The sequence below is a fragment of the Amblyomma maculatum genome, chromosome 5 (genome assembly GCF_055883805.1).
Source record: "Amblyomma maculatum isolate TAMU_Amacu chromosome 5, ASM5588380v1, whole genome shotgun sequence".
NCBI classification, from domain to species: domain Eukaryota; kingdom Metazoa; phylum Arthropoda; class Arachnida; order Ixodida; family Ixodidae; genus Amblyomma; species Amblyomma maculatum.
The window spans coordinates 65,558,138-65,573,121 of record NC_139348.1 but is presented as its reverse complement, the minus strand read 5'-3'; the positions used below and the strand labels follow the sequence as shown (position 1 = coordinate 65,573,121).

The 14,984-nt window shown below is 48.0% G+C and overlaps 1 protein-coding gene across 1 annotated transcript; it reads right to left on the bottom strand.

Moving 5' to 3' along the window:
* Nucleotides 1-3,527: 3,527 nt before the first annotated feature.
* On the bottom strand, nucleotides 3,528-13,690 carry LOC146188430 (uncharacterized). The gene is made up of 3 exons (XM_084605048.1): nucleotides 12,526-13,690; nucleotides 11,589-11,749; nucleotides 3,528-3,608 (listed from the first exon to the last, which is right to left on the bottom strand). Exons 1-3 carry the CDS (start codon nucleotides 13,688-13,690, stop codon nucleotides 3,528-3,530), a joined length of 1,407 nt encoding a protein of 468 aa, XP_084461174.1.
* Between the last annotated feature and the right edge of the window lie 1,294 nt (nucleotides 13,691-14,984).

The window sequence follows — 14,984 nt, the reverse complement described above, 5'->3', positions numbered from 1 at the left end:
CACTTTTATTTATTTATTTATTTTTACACACTGCAACCTCGCTGAGTCTATTGCAGGACTCGGGTACAGTACAAAACAAAGAAACAAAATGAGTAAATATACAACACAATCAACCTGCTGCCGAGAATTCGTCTAACGGCAGTTAATGAATGTTGCCTGATAACAATGCCAGGATTCACTGGTATGAGGAAAAAAATTGGACTTAAAAACGTTAGCCCGCACGAAAAAGAGTGAAATATTTAGGAAGGTGTTTCTCCTTGTAGATGAAGGTTTGAAAAATGCCATATAATTATATATCGAAGAAAAGCAGGAGAATTGACTAAAGTGTACATCAGATTCAGGTATCGAAGATGACGATGTGCAGGAAGTGTACCGAGGCCTTGTTGTGGAAGAAATGTTTCGTTAATCTACCGCTCAGACGTCCTCCCTCAAGTGGAATCTATGCGGTATTTAGGCATTACTTATGATGCTTGTATGAATTGTAGGTCAAATCTAAGGCACAGATAGTTGTTCGCAGACTTGGTAGGCTCATACGCTTCACTAACATGAAATTTGAAATGCGTCGAGATGTTCTGCTATACTTCTGTACAAAGCCTATGTGTGATTGGTTCTAGAATTCGGCTGCATTCTTTTTTCTGGTTGTTCAAAAATTAAGCTGCGTCCTTTGCTGATTTTAGAATGACGTGCACTACGCCTCTGCTAGGTCTTCCACAGTCAGTCTCAGCCACTGTTGTGATTTGGAGGCTCGTATTCCGGACCTTAACTCTCGTTTCTGCCTTCTAACCGTCATATCATTCTTGCGGTCATTTGAGGCTACTTGGAGTATGGCTATACCTGTTTTTGTGTCCAACTCGGCACTCTTCCTCATTCACCAATGGTAAAGGTTCTGCATGCCCCAGGTTGTTTTCACGCAGAGCATTTTACCACACATCGGTGTTTATCTCACTTCAATAATTCCTGTTGGTTATACAATGTTCAATGTGGATAAAAATTTGATTCTATATTTCCATTTAATGTGAAGCACTTAACCTCAAGTCTAATATCCAGTCTCCTATCTAATCACGTTGTAAAGCTCCTTGATCACATTGTAATATCTAATGATTCGTCTGGGCCCGCGCAGAAGGCAGGGATTAGAATTTTTTCAGTCTCTTTACTTGAGTTTTTCGGTGCGCGTACCGGATTACACACGAGTCTCTTAGCAGAGCTTATGACAATTGGGCTTGCAATTTTAAAAGTTCTCCGCAATCAGTGTAAAATAACTTTTCTATCAGACACTTTTTTGTTTTACTTTCACTGAAGTCAGCACTGGGTGCTCTTTTGAGCCGCTCACTACGTTATTTCATACTGGGATGGGTGAAATACGCTTCACCTGGGTCCCCGGTCACAGCGGTATCTTCCAGAATGAAGCGGTAGACTTCTTGGCTAAATCAGCTATTTATGCACCTAATCCATGTAAAATGTCTAATATCATTGTTTTTGGTATGTCTCGTTCTCAGCACTATCAATGCATTGCAGCTTTCTGCAATGATCCCTTGCTATCTACAGCAGAATACTAACATCTGATGTATTCATGGAAATTTCGTTCATGTCAATCCAGTCAGTGTGAGGTAACGCTCACTCTCATGCGATGAAGGATCCCCTGCCTAAAGCATTGATTGTGTAGCTGCGGGTTAAGCCCCACAAAGCTTTGGGAGGCGTGTGGTGAGATTGAAAATATTGAACATTTCCTTTTCTCTTGCAAAAGGTTTGCACATCAGAGATGGCTACATTTAGAAATTCCAATAGCACAATTGGGATTCATGATGTTGGTTGCGCTTCTACTCTCCTTCGCTGCGAGTGCGAAAGGGTTTGCGTTGCCTCAAATATGTCAGTATTTACATAACTACATCACAGCTGCGGGCAGACTACCTTTCTAATTGTGTTCCAAATTTACAAACTTCAACATTTTTGCTACGTATTTGTTTCCTATTATTCAGTTCTCGGATCTGAAATTTTAGGTTTTTGTTTAGTCCCCCCCCCCCTTCGTGGGTAGTGCATTTGCAAGATAGAAAACGAAGCGGAAGACATTGAAAATTTACCGAATCCCCTGAAAAGAAAGCAACAGCTTTCTTCTGTGCAGAGTCTGGTTTTTTGATGGCACACAGTTTATAATGATTTCAAACATCACAAGAGAGTTCTAGCACAGCTTTTGCCCTCGCTCTTGATCACATTCTACGTGACGCTGGCGGTAACACAGGACGTTCAACGTCCACCGCTTTGGTTGAGGGTGGCATTGGTGAATACTCTCAAGGTTCGTATACAGGCAACATTAATACCAAAGAAAGTAGCAGGTGGGACCGCGGCCGGTGTAGCTCAGTTGGCAGAGCACCGGATGCGATATTCGGAGGTCGTGGGTTCGGTTCCTACCATCGGCACGTTGTTTTTCCTTCTAATTTGTGTTTATCCTAACCATAAACAGATTACGTTACTAATCTGTCATTACAGAAGTAAAAATTAAAAAAAGTGACAAAGTATAGTCCCCAATGCTTTCCTTGGCCTTGCCGACTGTTGGCTTCTTTCCTTCAAGTGTTAAAACGAGCACCCTCATGCCCCCTTCATTTATTTTCTTATAGCCTGAGTATCTTTGGGACGGTAAACATCAAAAACCAAACCACTATATTACTTTGGTTATATATATATATATATTGTAACAGATGAAATGGTTTTATTACAGGTGAACGTCGTATGAAGGACGGACGCACACGGCTCAGAAAAACCCAGATCAGTCTGCGCGTGGCTTACTTCCCCTGATTCTTCTTCTTCTCTTTCTGCTGCTTCTCAGTAAGCCGCTACGTGGCGTAACAATCCCCCCGGGCAGACGAATCTCGTCCTCGAGAAAATTAGGCAGATCGAAGATGGCAGCGCTTCAGGCGAGCCACGTGAACAACTTCTCACAAATGCTGCGCTGCTTAGTTTTACACGGACAAAGGAACTGGACAAACGCTGAGGTTAAGCGCCTCAGCCTTTGTCCAGTTCCTGTGTCCGTGTAAAACTAAGCAGCGCAGCATTTGTGAGAAGATGTTCCAACTAGCTCAATCTCCAACACCACGTGAACAACTTGTGTCTTGCGGGGTCGGCGGTTATCCGTCGTGATTGGCGATAACGTAATTCACGTCATTGAGTTGGTCTAACACGACGAAGGGGCCATCGTACTTGCAGATAAACTTCTCATACAGTCCTCGCTAGCAAATGGGCGTCCAAAGCCCGACGTAGTCTCCAGGGGAGTAAGTAACTGCATGATGATGCAGATCGTAGTGTTTTTTGGAACGGCTTTGAGAAACCAGTGTGCATAAATGGGCTATACGACGGGCTTCTTCGGCACGGCATAATATCTGGGAAACAGACGCATCGTCGTTGGGGGAAAATGGGAAGATGGTGTCAAGAAAAACGTGGGGAGTTCTTGCATAGAGTAAATAGAAAGGAGAATAGCCGGTAGCCTCATGATTTGCAGTGTTATAAGCGCACATCGCATACGGTAGCACTGCATCCTAGTTGCGATGCTCAGGCGAGACGTACATGGACAGCATGGTTGTCAAGGGGCGGTTGGTGCACTCGGTGAGACCGTTGGTCTGCGGATGATACGGTATCGAGTGTCGGTAGTGTGCACCACAAAGTCGGAGTATTTCCTCCAAGATATCAACAGTAAATTGCCGACCACGATCACTTATAATAACACGGGGTGCGCCAAGGCGAAGAATAACGGAATGCAAAAGAAACGACGAAACATCAGCAGCCTTTGCGGTAGCGAGAGCAGTGGTCTCCGCATATCTGGTAAGATAGTCAACGCAGATGATAACCCAGCAGCAGCCCTCTACAGTGTTTGGAAATGAACCGAGCTGGTCAATTCCAATCTTTTCAAAAGGTGAGGTAGGTGGCTTGACGGGTTGTAAATCTCCGGCCAGCGTGGTGGTGCGTGTCTTAAGTCGCTGGCATTGTTGACATGTCGCAACGTATTGCTTGGTTGTCTTATAAATTTGTGGCCAATAAAAACGCTGGTGAATTCAGTGCAGGGAACGACAGAAGCCTAGATGTCCAGAGGTAATGTCATCTGTATGGCATGCAAAACTTGTGCACGGAGACTTTTTGGGACGACCAAAAGGAGGGCAGCACCGTCAAAGCAGCAGTTCTTGAACAAAACACCGTCTTCAATACTAAACTGCGTTGACACTGCTCTTCCTTCTACCTCTTGTCTAAGAGGCTGTAGTGACCGGTCGTTGCGTTGTTCTCGCCTAAAGGTCGCCATGCTAGGAAACGTCGACGCGATTGACGCTAAACACCCGTCGAAGCCATCTTCATCGTTAACGGAAGTCGCCAATGGGTGCCGTGACAAGCAGTCTGCATCACTGTGATGTCGCCCACTCTCTTACGCGACACCAAAGTTGCATTCTTGTAAGCGCAATGCCCAGTGCGCCAGACGACCAGATGGATCGCGAAGTCCGATGAGTCAGCATAGCGAATGCTGGTCAGTAACTACGGTGAAGTAGCGTCCATATAGGTATGATCGGAACTTGTGCACAGCGAACACAACTGCGAGGCACTCCAATTCGGCAACTGTGTAGTTCCGTTCACATTTTGTCAACGTGCGGCTGGCATATGCAACAACGTGCTCAGCCTCACTATGCAGCTGCACAAGCACCACCCCAAAACCAATGCCACTGGCGTCAGTGTGAACCTCCGTTAGAGCAGGAGGTCGAAGTGGCGCAGCAGTGGTGCTGAAGTTAGGGAAGACTTGAGTAGATTGAAAGAGCATTCGCACTCTGGGGTCCACACAAATTGCGAATACTTGTGCAGTAGAGAAGTAAGGGGGTGGGCAAGTTGCGCAAAACCAGCAATGAAGCGACGAAAATAAGAAGAGAGGGTAAGAAAGTTGCGAAGACTTTTCAGGGTGCGTGGAGCTTCGAAGTCGAGTACTATAGCAATCTTCTGCGGATCCTGCCTGATACCATCCTCGTTGACGAGGAACCTAAGAACTAAAGTTTGTCGCTCTCCAAAATGGCACTTCTTCGAATTCAAAATGAGGCCCGCTTTGCCAATGCATTCAAGAACATTATGGAGCCTCTCATTGTGCTCTTCGAAGGTCTTTCCAAAAATGATAACATCATCAAGGTAACACATGCATATTACCCATTTGAGGCCACGAAGGATAGTGTCGATAAATCTCTCGAACGTCGCGGGAGCGTTGCATAATCCAAAGGACATTACATTAAATTCGTATAAACCATCCGGTGTTACAAAAGCAGTCTTCTCATGGTCGGATGGATGTAGCGTAATTTGCCAATAGCCAGATCGCAAATCAACAGAGGAAAAACATGACGCCGAATGCAGACAATCGACAGCGTCATCAATGCGAGGTAATGGGTATACGTCATTCTTTGTTACGCATTCAAACGACAGTAGTCTACACAAAATTGCCAAGAATTTTCTTTTTTTCGCTCTAGGGATCACAGGTGCGGCCCACGGACTGGATGATTCTCGGATGATTCCTTTCTGCAGCATTTCGTCCACCTGTTGGTGAATTATTTTGCGCTCTGCTGGGGAGACTGTAAGGTTTTTGGCGAATATGGGGTGCGTTTCCTGTGGTAATTTTGTGCTGTAGCCGAGAAGCTGGGAAATGGCTACTCGATCCGTTTGAGGCAAAGTCGAACACTTGGCCATGCGTTGTCAAAATATCTGGCAGAATACGACGTTCACTAGATGGGAAAGATTTGTTGATCATGCCCTCAAACTCAGCACAATATTCAGTCTTGTCTTCCGCGGCTCTGTGCAATCGGAAATAATTCCTACGGTATGAGTGACATAATTCACAAATCTCGCGAGTGTCAAACCAGAAGGAAGACGGACAGGCTCTTCTGACACGTTCACAGCCCAGAGGTGTGCGCGACAATCCTCCGCCTCCACGACCGGAGCGTGTCACCAAAATATTTTTTTTTCGCTCCATTCGAGACATCTGGCTCGACGACTATTGAATGTTTACCCATGAAAGATTCAGAGGATTCAGATGACTTCACGGGGAGAAACGTCGCCGTCATCGCAGGCAGCAGCACATCTTCATTCAGGGCGAGAACTTGATGACTCTGAGACATGAACATGTTATCTACTAATGCGGGGATAATGTTCGGCTGCAACTAAATTTCACCGGCAATAAAGTCTAAAGTCGCACCACACTCGCGCAAAAAGTCAACACCCAAGATCACGTCATGCGTGGCACGTCTCAATTCAATGAATTCTGCCCTATAGCACTCGTCACCAATGACAACTGAAACAGTAAACTGGCCAACCGGAACTAACGTTTCCCCCCCAACTCCACAAAACGTAGTGTTTTTGCCCCACACAAACACAACTTCCTGTCGAAGGCGGTTCTTAAATGAAAGGCTCATGACTGAGACAGCGGCACCAGTGTCAACCAAAGCATCCGTTTCAACATTGTCTACACACACTGACACTTTGTTCTTTAGCATGACGATAGGCAGAGGTATGCGTGAAATTGACCGTCCGCTATACCTCGATCGGTCGCATCACCTAGTTTCCCAGCGGTGGAGAAACAAAGCGGCGACGTGGGAATGGCAAACGAGGTTGTCGCTACTGCGGGGTAGTGATGCTGCGATCGGACACATGGGAGTCATTCCGTGCATGGCGCTGAGGAGAAGAGGGCCAATAGAAGGTAGGGGGTGGCTGCTGCTCCCACTGGGTACCATTCGTGAAGCGTGGTGCTCGTTGGACCGGGGGTCGGGTAATTTGACGACGCGGGCAAAAGCGGAAGATATGTCCGCTGCCCCCACAGCCGTAACATACACGTGGCTGGCGGCTCTGGTAGTTCACTTCGGGATCCCTTGGAGGCCGAGATGGGGCGACAGAAGCGTGACGAGGAGCACCACGAGGCACTTCATCCGGATGGGCTAGACGCTGCGGGAAATGAGGGGGCGATGTTGGTTGCAGGGTCCGTCTACATGCCGTTGTTGTAAGCTGGTTCGCAGTTATTTTGCGCAGCCCATGGCGTGCGCTGTTCCCATGATGATACGGACCTCAATGTCGGGTGGTAAGGTACATCGAAATTTATACGTTGCCGCTGAATATCCAGCTCCTCGCGTATAGTCCTCCTGGCCATTGAAGCGATGTCTTCAGCCTCCGGAATGTCGATACCGGCAACAATTGTGACATTAGAAAGACGTGCAAATTTGTTTGCTATCCGACGTGCCTTTAACGCCCAAAATGCCCGGCACTGCTTGATGACATCTGCTACTGTGACAAGGGAGTCCCGCGTAATAAGGAAGTTGTACACATCCTCAGCAATCCCCTTGAGAAGGTGCCCTACCTAGTCTTTTTCTGACATCTGCCGGTTTACAATGCGACAAAGTTTCAATATTTCCTCGATGTAACGTGTGCATGTCTCACCGGGCAGCTGGGCTCACTGGGAAAGTTGATGCTCAGCGCGCTCCTTCTTCGCAACGGTATCCCCAAAGGACTTTGTAATTTCTTCAACGAATCTCTCCCAGGTCATAAGGATTTCTTCGTGGTTATTAAACCACGTCAGAGCGGTGCCAGCGAGGAAGAAAACAACATTGTACAGACGTGCGATCGAATTCCAGTGGTTGTACTTGCTGCATCTTTCATAATGTCGGAGCCATTCCTCAACGTCATCTTCGGGCTTACCGTGGAACGTACGCGGCTCTCGCTAGTGGGGAAAGGTCGCCGTCTCTCCAGGTCGCTGTTCATGAGTCTGCGTCGTGCGGGTGGTAGCCATTGAAAGGTACTGTTGAGGAGAAAAAGGTGGCAAACCTGCTACAAGACGGCTGCGACGAGGTACTGGTGGATCCAGAACATTTTTCACCCAGCACCTCCACCAAATTTAACAGATGAAATGGTTTTAATACAGGTGAGTGTCGTATGAAGGACGGACGCACACGGCTAAAGAAAAAACCCAGATCAGTCTGCGCGCGGCTCGCTTCCCCTGCTTCTCCTTCTCTTTCTGCTGCTTCTTATGCGCCGCTACGCGGCGTAAAAAAAAGATAATATATATATATATATATATATATAAATATATATATATATATATATATATATATATATATATACATATATATATATATATATATATATATATATATATATATATATATATATATATATATATATATATATATATATATATATATATATATATATATATATATATATATATATATATATATATATATATATATATATATAGTCACAAGCTGCCTCACCTATAAGCGGACGTTGAGGGATCGCCTGCCTCACATATCCCCGCTCCTCTGAGCAGGCTTCGACTTGATGTTCGGGGCAGTGACCGCGCATCCTTGATTCGAGCACTGAGCAGCTAACCGAGAATACAAAAACGCATACCGGAGCACGCCCGCGGCAGTGCTCTCTCGGAAGATTCAGTCTTCCGGGCCTCTCTCACGGCTGCTCTGGGAAAGCGCCTTGTGTTTCACCGAGCCCGCGATCGACGAAACGTTCTCGCATTCTGTACGGCCGCCGATACGGATTAACTCAGCCTTCGACGCCTCATCTAACAAGCAAGCCGTGAGATTTGCTTCTTGCAACAGACTGTTGCTTAATCGTGATTGTTCTAGCCTTTGTGAAAAATTGAAATGACTTATTATTTTACGCTATGTTTACTACGTAGCCCTTGTCCGTACTTACTATATCTGGAATACTTGCTTTGTTATCTTTTTAGCCACCTTTTATCGCAGTGTTTTGCACATTGTAGGGTTTCCCTCTTGTCGTTTACCGAGTCGTTTTTATCACTATCGTGTCGTGGCACTTTAGTTTTTTAATTTACTCTATTATTATGCAGTGCAATTTGGACTGCTGTCTATAAATATTTGATACTTTTCAAAAGAAAAACACCTTTTTGAACTTATTCTTCAATCCTACACCGACTACTTAACGGGTTGAGTAATGTGTTCTCAGACCTCACAGAGGGACGACGGGTAACCATGAAGGAGATCCCGTACATCTGTTGACAGTACAGGCAGATGTTTGTCACATAACTGCCGTTCGCGAACAGAACTGGTCAACAAGTGTCGATGATAGAGAGAGGAGTAGGTGCAATTTGTTTAGTGTTGTTTCTAGCACTACTTAACGCTTCCCACCTAACATGGGAAAGCAGAGCTAGAACAACGTTTTGAGTATGGCCGAACGTTTTGCTTTGAGGGTCAAGTTCTGCTCAAGTGGGAAGACCAGGAGCGAGCTCGGCGCAGAGAGGAACGCGAGGAGGAACGTGCGCAACTGAAAGAGGAGTCTAATTTACGGATGGAGTAGATGGGAAAAAGAAAAGGTACTAAAGTCTCCAGAAGGCCCAACTCCTGGTGGCGGAGATGAAGAAAGAAAAGCAGTTGCTCATGATCCGACGAGACCTACCACATCGTCCGGCAACTGCGCCAGTAACACGGAAGAGACAAGATCAGAAACGGGGGAAGGTCATGTTGCTCGGCCTGAACGCATACGCCCGCACAAGCTGATGACGCTTTTAAATGAGGGCAGGGACGACCTTGACGTTTACCTCATGCGTTTTAAGCGTGGCGCTGAGAGTCTGATTTTGCCTCGCAATCAGTGAGCTACAGCCCTTAGTTTGTGTTTAAGCGGCAAAGCGCTCAGCGTTTTAGTCGCATGTCTGCATACGAGTTCTTGAACTACAAGAAGCTCCGTCAGGCACTCATGATTCGCTTCCGTATGAAAGAGGAATGGCTTAAAACAAATTCAGGTCTGCTAGTCCCCGGAACGAGTAAACGTGTTCACTGTTCCTGACGCGTCTACAAAACTTCTTAGACAAATGGATAGAGCTCTCTGACAGAAAGAGGACAAGAGTACTCTCCCAAGAGCTGACGTTAATACACAGATCTCTTTGATCTGATTCTAAGGGAACAGTTACTGTCGAACTGCACCACTCCGCTACAAATTTTTTTTTACAGAAAATAAGGGCACATCTTTCGCCGAAACCGTAGCAAGGGCAGACAAGTGTGTGGAGGCCCATGACTGGTCAGATTTCTGGAAGAGAAGCAACCCGAAAGAGAAGGCAGTAAACGACACCCCCAAGACTACCGAGAGAAAGGAAACTCTGCTTCAATCCTCGGATGTGTAAAGCAGCAATGAAAATAAGTGATTTCTTTGTGCGCGCCCGGGACAACGTCCTGAAAATTGCAGGGCCGCCACCTGCGACGAATCAGGACCGCCCAAAAGATGCTACAAATGCGGCAAGCCAGGTATTCAATCTGGAGATGCTGGGAATTTGGGACCCCAAAACAGAGAAAAGAAAATCGTGAGTCCGCTGCGGTATGCATTGAGAATAGATACCTATAGAACTTAAGGACGGATGGAAGATCCGTGTTATTAACGCTGGTTTCACCAGTAATGAAAACCCAGCCAGGGAATTCTTACCTGTCGTCGCCGGCATGATTGAGGGCCGTCCAAGATACTTTGTTGGGCGAGTTGGTAAACATCCATTACTAATTTAAACAGCGCTTGTACTGTGGCCTTCTTTTATCTTGTCTTGCGTCTTCTTGTTCGCGGTGTTTAAATTAATAATGGATTGGGTGCCGTGCAGTTCGAGTCCTGAGAGACACAGGCTGTAACACGTTGGTGGTAAGTGAAATAACGGAACGTAGCCGGCGGCTGGAGGCCAAAGGACTGCCCTTTTATTGATAGGTGTGCTTGGTTTTATAACAGAACCGCACTGATTACAGATCATGATACGCAAGAATGCGGCACGTGTAAACAGTCAAGCTTTTGCTATACATCAGCACGCATACTTGATAACACTGCATCCCCTCCCCCTAAGCTGGAGTACGTAAGACGATCTGGGGGCTTCCGCAGGCGAGTCGAACGACGTGGTGGTTGTTGGTCTTCGGCTTGAGAGCTGACTTCCGGTGCCTCCGTACCTTGGCGAGTTTCTGCCTCCCCGGAACTACGCTGAGCTCCGTCGTTGGTCCGGTCCTGGCTCTGCTTGTTAGGTGATGAACCTGTGACTAGTCGTGGCCGGAGTTGGTCTATGTGGCGTCGTTGCTGTCCCTCAGGTGTTTCCAGTGTCACCATGCGTGCTCCCGTCGTGGACACTACGGTTGCCGGCATCCATCTCCGGGCAGACTGAAACTGGCGCGACCATACATGCCTGCCAGGTTGAAACCGGGTCGGTACTTCTGCTGCTGCTGGAACCGCTTCGCTCGAACCGTCATATCTTATCACCTTGGTATCCGTGATAGAAGCTGTCAGCCGGGTTCGGGACGGAAGGCCAACAGCCGTTCCGCTGGCGATTTTCCTCCTTCCGAAGGTGTCGTTCTATAACGGAATAAAAACTTGATTAGTCGTTCTTGCAGTGTACCTGTTGGATTCTTCCGAAGACCATCCTTTATTGTCCGCACGGCCCGTTCCACCAACCCATTTGACTGGGGATGGTATGGGGCGGTTCTTATGTGTTTCACTTGGTTTTCCTGCAAGAAACTGGACATGGCGGAGCTTGAAAATTGTGGTCCATTATCCGATACCACACAGAATGGCAAGCCAAAGCGTGCGAAAATACCACGAAGTACTTGAACGGTGACCTCCGCTGTGGTCGTTTTCAAAGGTATGGCTTCAATCCACTTTGTCTCAGCATCAACCAGCACAAAAATTTGGTAGCCCTTGATGGGGCCCGCAAAGTCCATATGAACCCTGTACCAGGGCCTGTTGCTCACCGGCCAGGGACTGGGAACTTCCGCAGCCGGCATGGGCCAGCATTGTATACATTGCGGGCAACTTCGAACCAACACTTCGATGTCCCTATCTAACCCAGGGTACCAAAACAACGCCCGAGCCGTGCGCTTCATGGCACTGATACCGGGGTGACTGTCGTTCAGTTCCTTTAGCATGTTTTGTCGCGCCGCCTCCGGCAACACTACTCGATGACCCCAGTAAATCAGGTCGTGACTGGCCGCGAGCTCGTTGCGGTGAGAAAAGTATGGCATCAGGTGTTGCTGTGCTGCTGATAAATACCGTGGCCAGCCATGTGCGATCCACCACCTGATCTGATGAAGCGTATCGTCCGAGCCGCTTAGGTCCACTAGCTGTTGAGCGGAAAGGGCGGTGGAATTGAGGCTCTCCGTATAAAGTACGTATTCCATGGGTGTACGTATTCCATGGCTCCAAATGTGTCGCCTGATTCACGGTTAGTTTGAAGTCACCACACAGTCTAATTTCACCGTTCCGTTTTACTATGGGCACGACAGGTGTAGCCCACTCGGAAACTCTCACTGGTGAAAGCACTCCTTCCTGTACTATGCGGTTAATTTCTGCCGATACCTTTTCCCGAAGCGCGTAGGGCACTGGTCGAGCCTTGAGAAAGCGTGGTACCGCGGCCTCTTTTTTTGTGTAGTTTCCCGGGCGGCCCCTTACAACGACCCAAACCATCCTCGAAGATTTCCGGAAACTCCGCCAAAAGTTCGACTGTCGCTGCGTCACCCTGAACCAGATGTAGTTTCTGCGGCGCACATTCTTCCAGTAGTGCCATGCCCGCATTCTGGAAGGCTTGGATGGTGTTCCGGCCGCACAACAAAGGCCCGTCGCAATCCGCAACCACGAGCGAGCTGTCCACTTGCGTGTTACCGCATTCGACTTTCATGGCCACTCGGCCAAGGACCGGAAGCGGCCCCAGGAAGCACGATAGGCGCAGTGCAGTCTTCTCCAGTGTCGGCCAAAAGTCGCGGTGGTTCTCGAATACCTTCCTTGGAATGACGCTGACAGTAGACCCTGTATCCACGAGCATGCGCAGGTTCTGACCTTCCCAGATAAAATCCCTTTCGAATGGCCGTACGGCCTCGTTAGTACTGTAGCTGTGAGCCACCAAAGCGTAGAGCATATCTTCTTCACTGCCGTCGCTGCCGTCTGCCTCCTTCACCGCGTATGTTCCTGAAGGGTTAGCGCGACCACTGGAGCACATCCGTGCTAGGTGTCCTTTCCTGCCGCACTTGTGACACGTCGCTTTCTTGTGTCTACACACTTCTGAAACATGGTTCGAGCCACATCTCCCGCATTGCGAGGACTCGGTCGTGGATCCTTGCTTGCGTCCGGATTTCTGCGGATACCCGCTGTGCTTCCGTACGACGTTGGCAGCCGCCCCGTTGTCATTAAAGCTCCTTTCTTGCATCACCCGGACATTCGCCTCGGTGGTTTCCGCGGGTAGAGCAAAAGCTTCTGCCTCTGCCAGGTTCAGCTTCTTTTGCGATAACATATGCCGTCGAGCTTGTTCGTCACGGATTCCGCATACAATCCGATCCCGCAACATGCGATCCAAAAACTTATCAAAACTGCAATCCTTGGCGAGACGCCTCAGGTCGGTGATGTAGTCCCGTACCCTTTCGCCGTCCGCTTGGTTCCGCATAAAGAAAGCGTAGCTAGCTGCTATCTCATTGGCTTGGGGATCAAAGTGATTGTCCAGGAGCTGTACGACGGCCTGGTAGCTCAGACTGTTCACCGATTCCGTCTGGCACTGGCCTTGAAGCACGCGCACCACGTTGTCACTCAGTGCCGACACCAGAAGCGCACGCTGTTTTCCTGGATCTGTGATGCTGTGGCCCTCAAAAAATGCCTCCAAACGAACACGGTAAGTGCCCCAGCTACTAGTCGTGTCGTCGAACTCGGGTGGCCTGGCTGCCATCGTGCAGCAACTATCCCATCTTCGTCGCCACTGAAATAACGGAACGTAGCCGGCGGCTGGAGGCCAAAGGACTGCCCTTTTATTGATAGGTGTGCTTGGTTTTATAACAGAACCGCACTGATTACAGATCATGATACGCAAGAATGCGGCACGTGTAAACAGTCAAGCTTATGCTATACATCAGCACGCGTACTTGATAACACTGCAGTAAGGAAGGACCTGGTAGGGAAAGAAGATATCAATGATACAGTTTCTAGTTTACTTGACAGCTCAGTTCTAATGCTCCCAGAAGCTTGGGTCGATGCCGACACCTCGTACTTTAAGGGACGACTTCACGCTAATTGCGAGGAGAATCCCCAATATTATTTGCTGCTGCGAAACGTGGAAGGTGCTAACCCAGCAGATGACCCCGATCAAAACTAGCACATGACAACAGCAAGCGAGACTACGAAGTCCACTGAAGCATAAGTTGAAGAGGTAGTGCCTGACACCGAGAGCACAGCACCAATTTCGGATGCCTCTGAAGCTTGTCCGGTAGTAACTGCAGTGCAGGCATGCAAGGGTAAAACGCTGAAAAAAACCTTATTTCTGCAAGGCCTCCCTAGTGTATGCCGCGAAGAATTGGTTTAAGAGCAAACGACAGACGACACCACTGCGGCAGCTGTCGGTGCAGTAATGTCGGCAGAAGAAGACAAACGCTGGAGAGGTAGAGCTGCCTAAGCCCTCTATCGGGGATGTACACAGTTCCAAGAGACTGAGCAGCGTAGAGCGGAACGAAACCAAGAATCTTCTACAACATTACGAAGGTATATTTTCGGACCTTCCGGGAAAGACCAAGCTGATAGAGTGCCAACTGAAGTTACAGAGCGACAGGCCGATAAGTATAAAACAATATCTTGAGACAGGCATTTGCATCAGACGTGGATGACTTGCTCCAATGAGATATCATTGAGCCTTCAGAGTTTGCCTACTCCCCTGTGATCGCTGTATGCAAGCCTGACGGGACGCATCGAACATGGATTAACGTCCGGAAACTAAACGAAATCAGCGCAGACGACGGCGAGCCTTTACTCCGTGAGGACGACCTTATCACCTCAGTAGGGCGCAGGTAATTTTATTTCAGGGTGGATGTATCTAAGGTGTATTGGCAGGTACCGATGAAATCCTGCCCTCATTTGCCCACGCGAGCCGCAAGGTGCTCCCTCGTGAGGTAGCCTATTCAACCATTCAGAAAGAAGCTTTAGCACTGGTTTGGGGAATCAAGAAATTTCAAGTTTTCTTTTACGGGACGTTT

Coding starts and splice junctions, on each gene's coding strand:
- LOC146188430 (XM_084605048.1), bottom strand. CDS start 13,690: ATGGCAGCCAGGCCACCCGAGTTCGACGACACGACTAGTAGCTGGGGC. Junction 11,750..12,525: donor CATGGCACTACTGGAAGAAT/GTGCGCCGCAGA, acceptor CGGCTGCGGAAG/TTCCCAGTCCCTGGCCGGTG. Junction 3,609..11,588: donor CAGCGGAGGTCACCGTTCAA/GTACTTCGTGGT, acceptor TATCATCCGCAG/ACCAACGGTCTCACCGAGTG.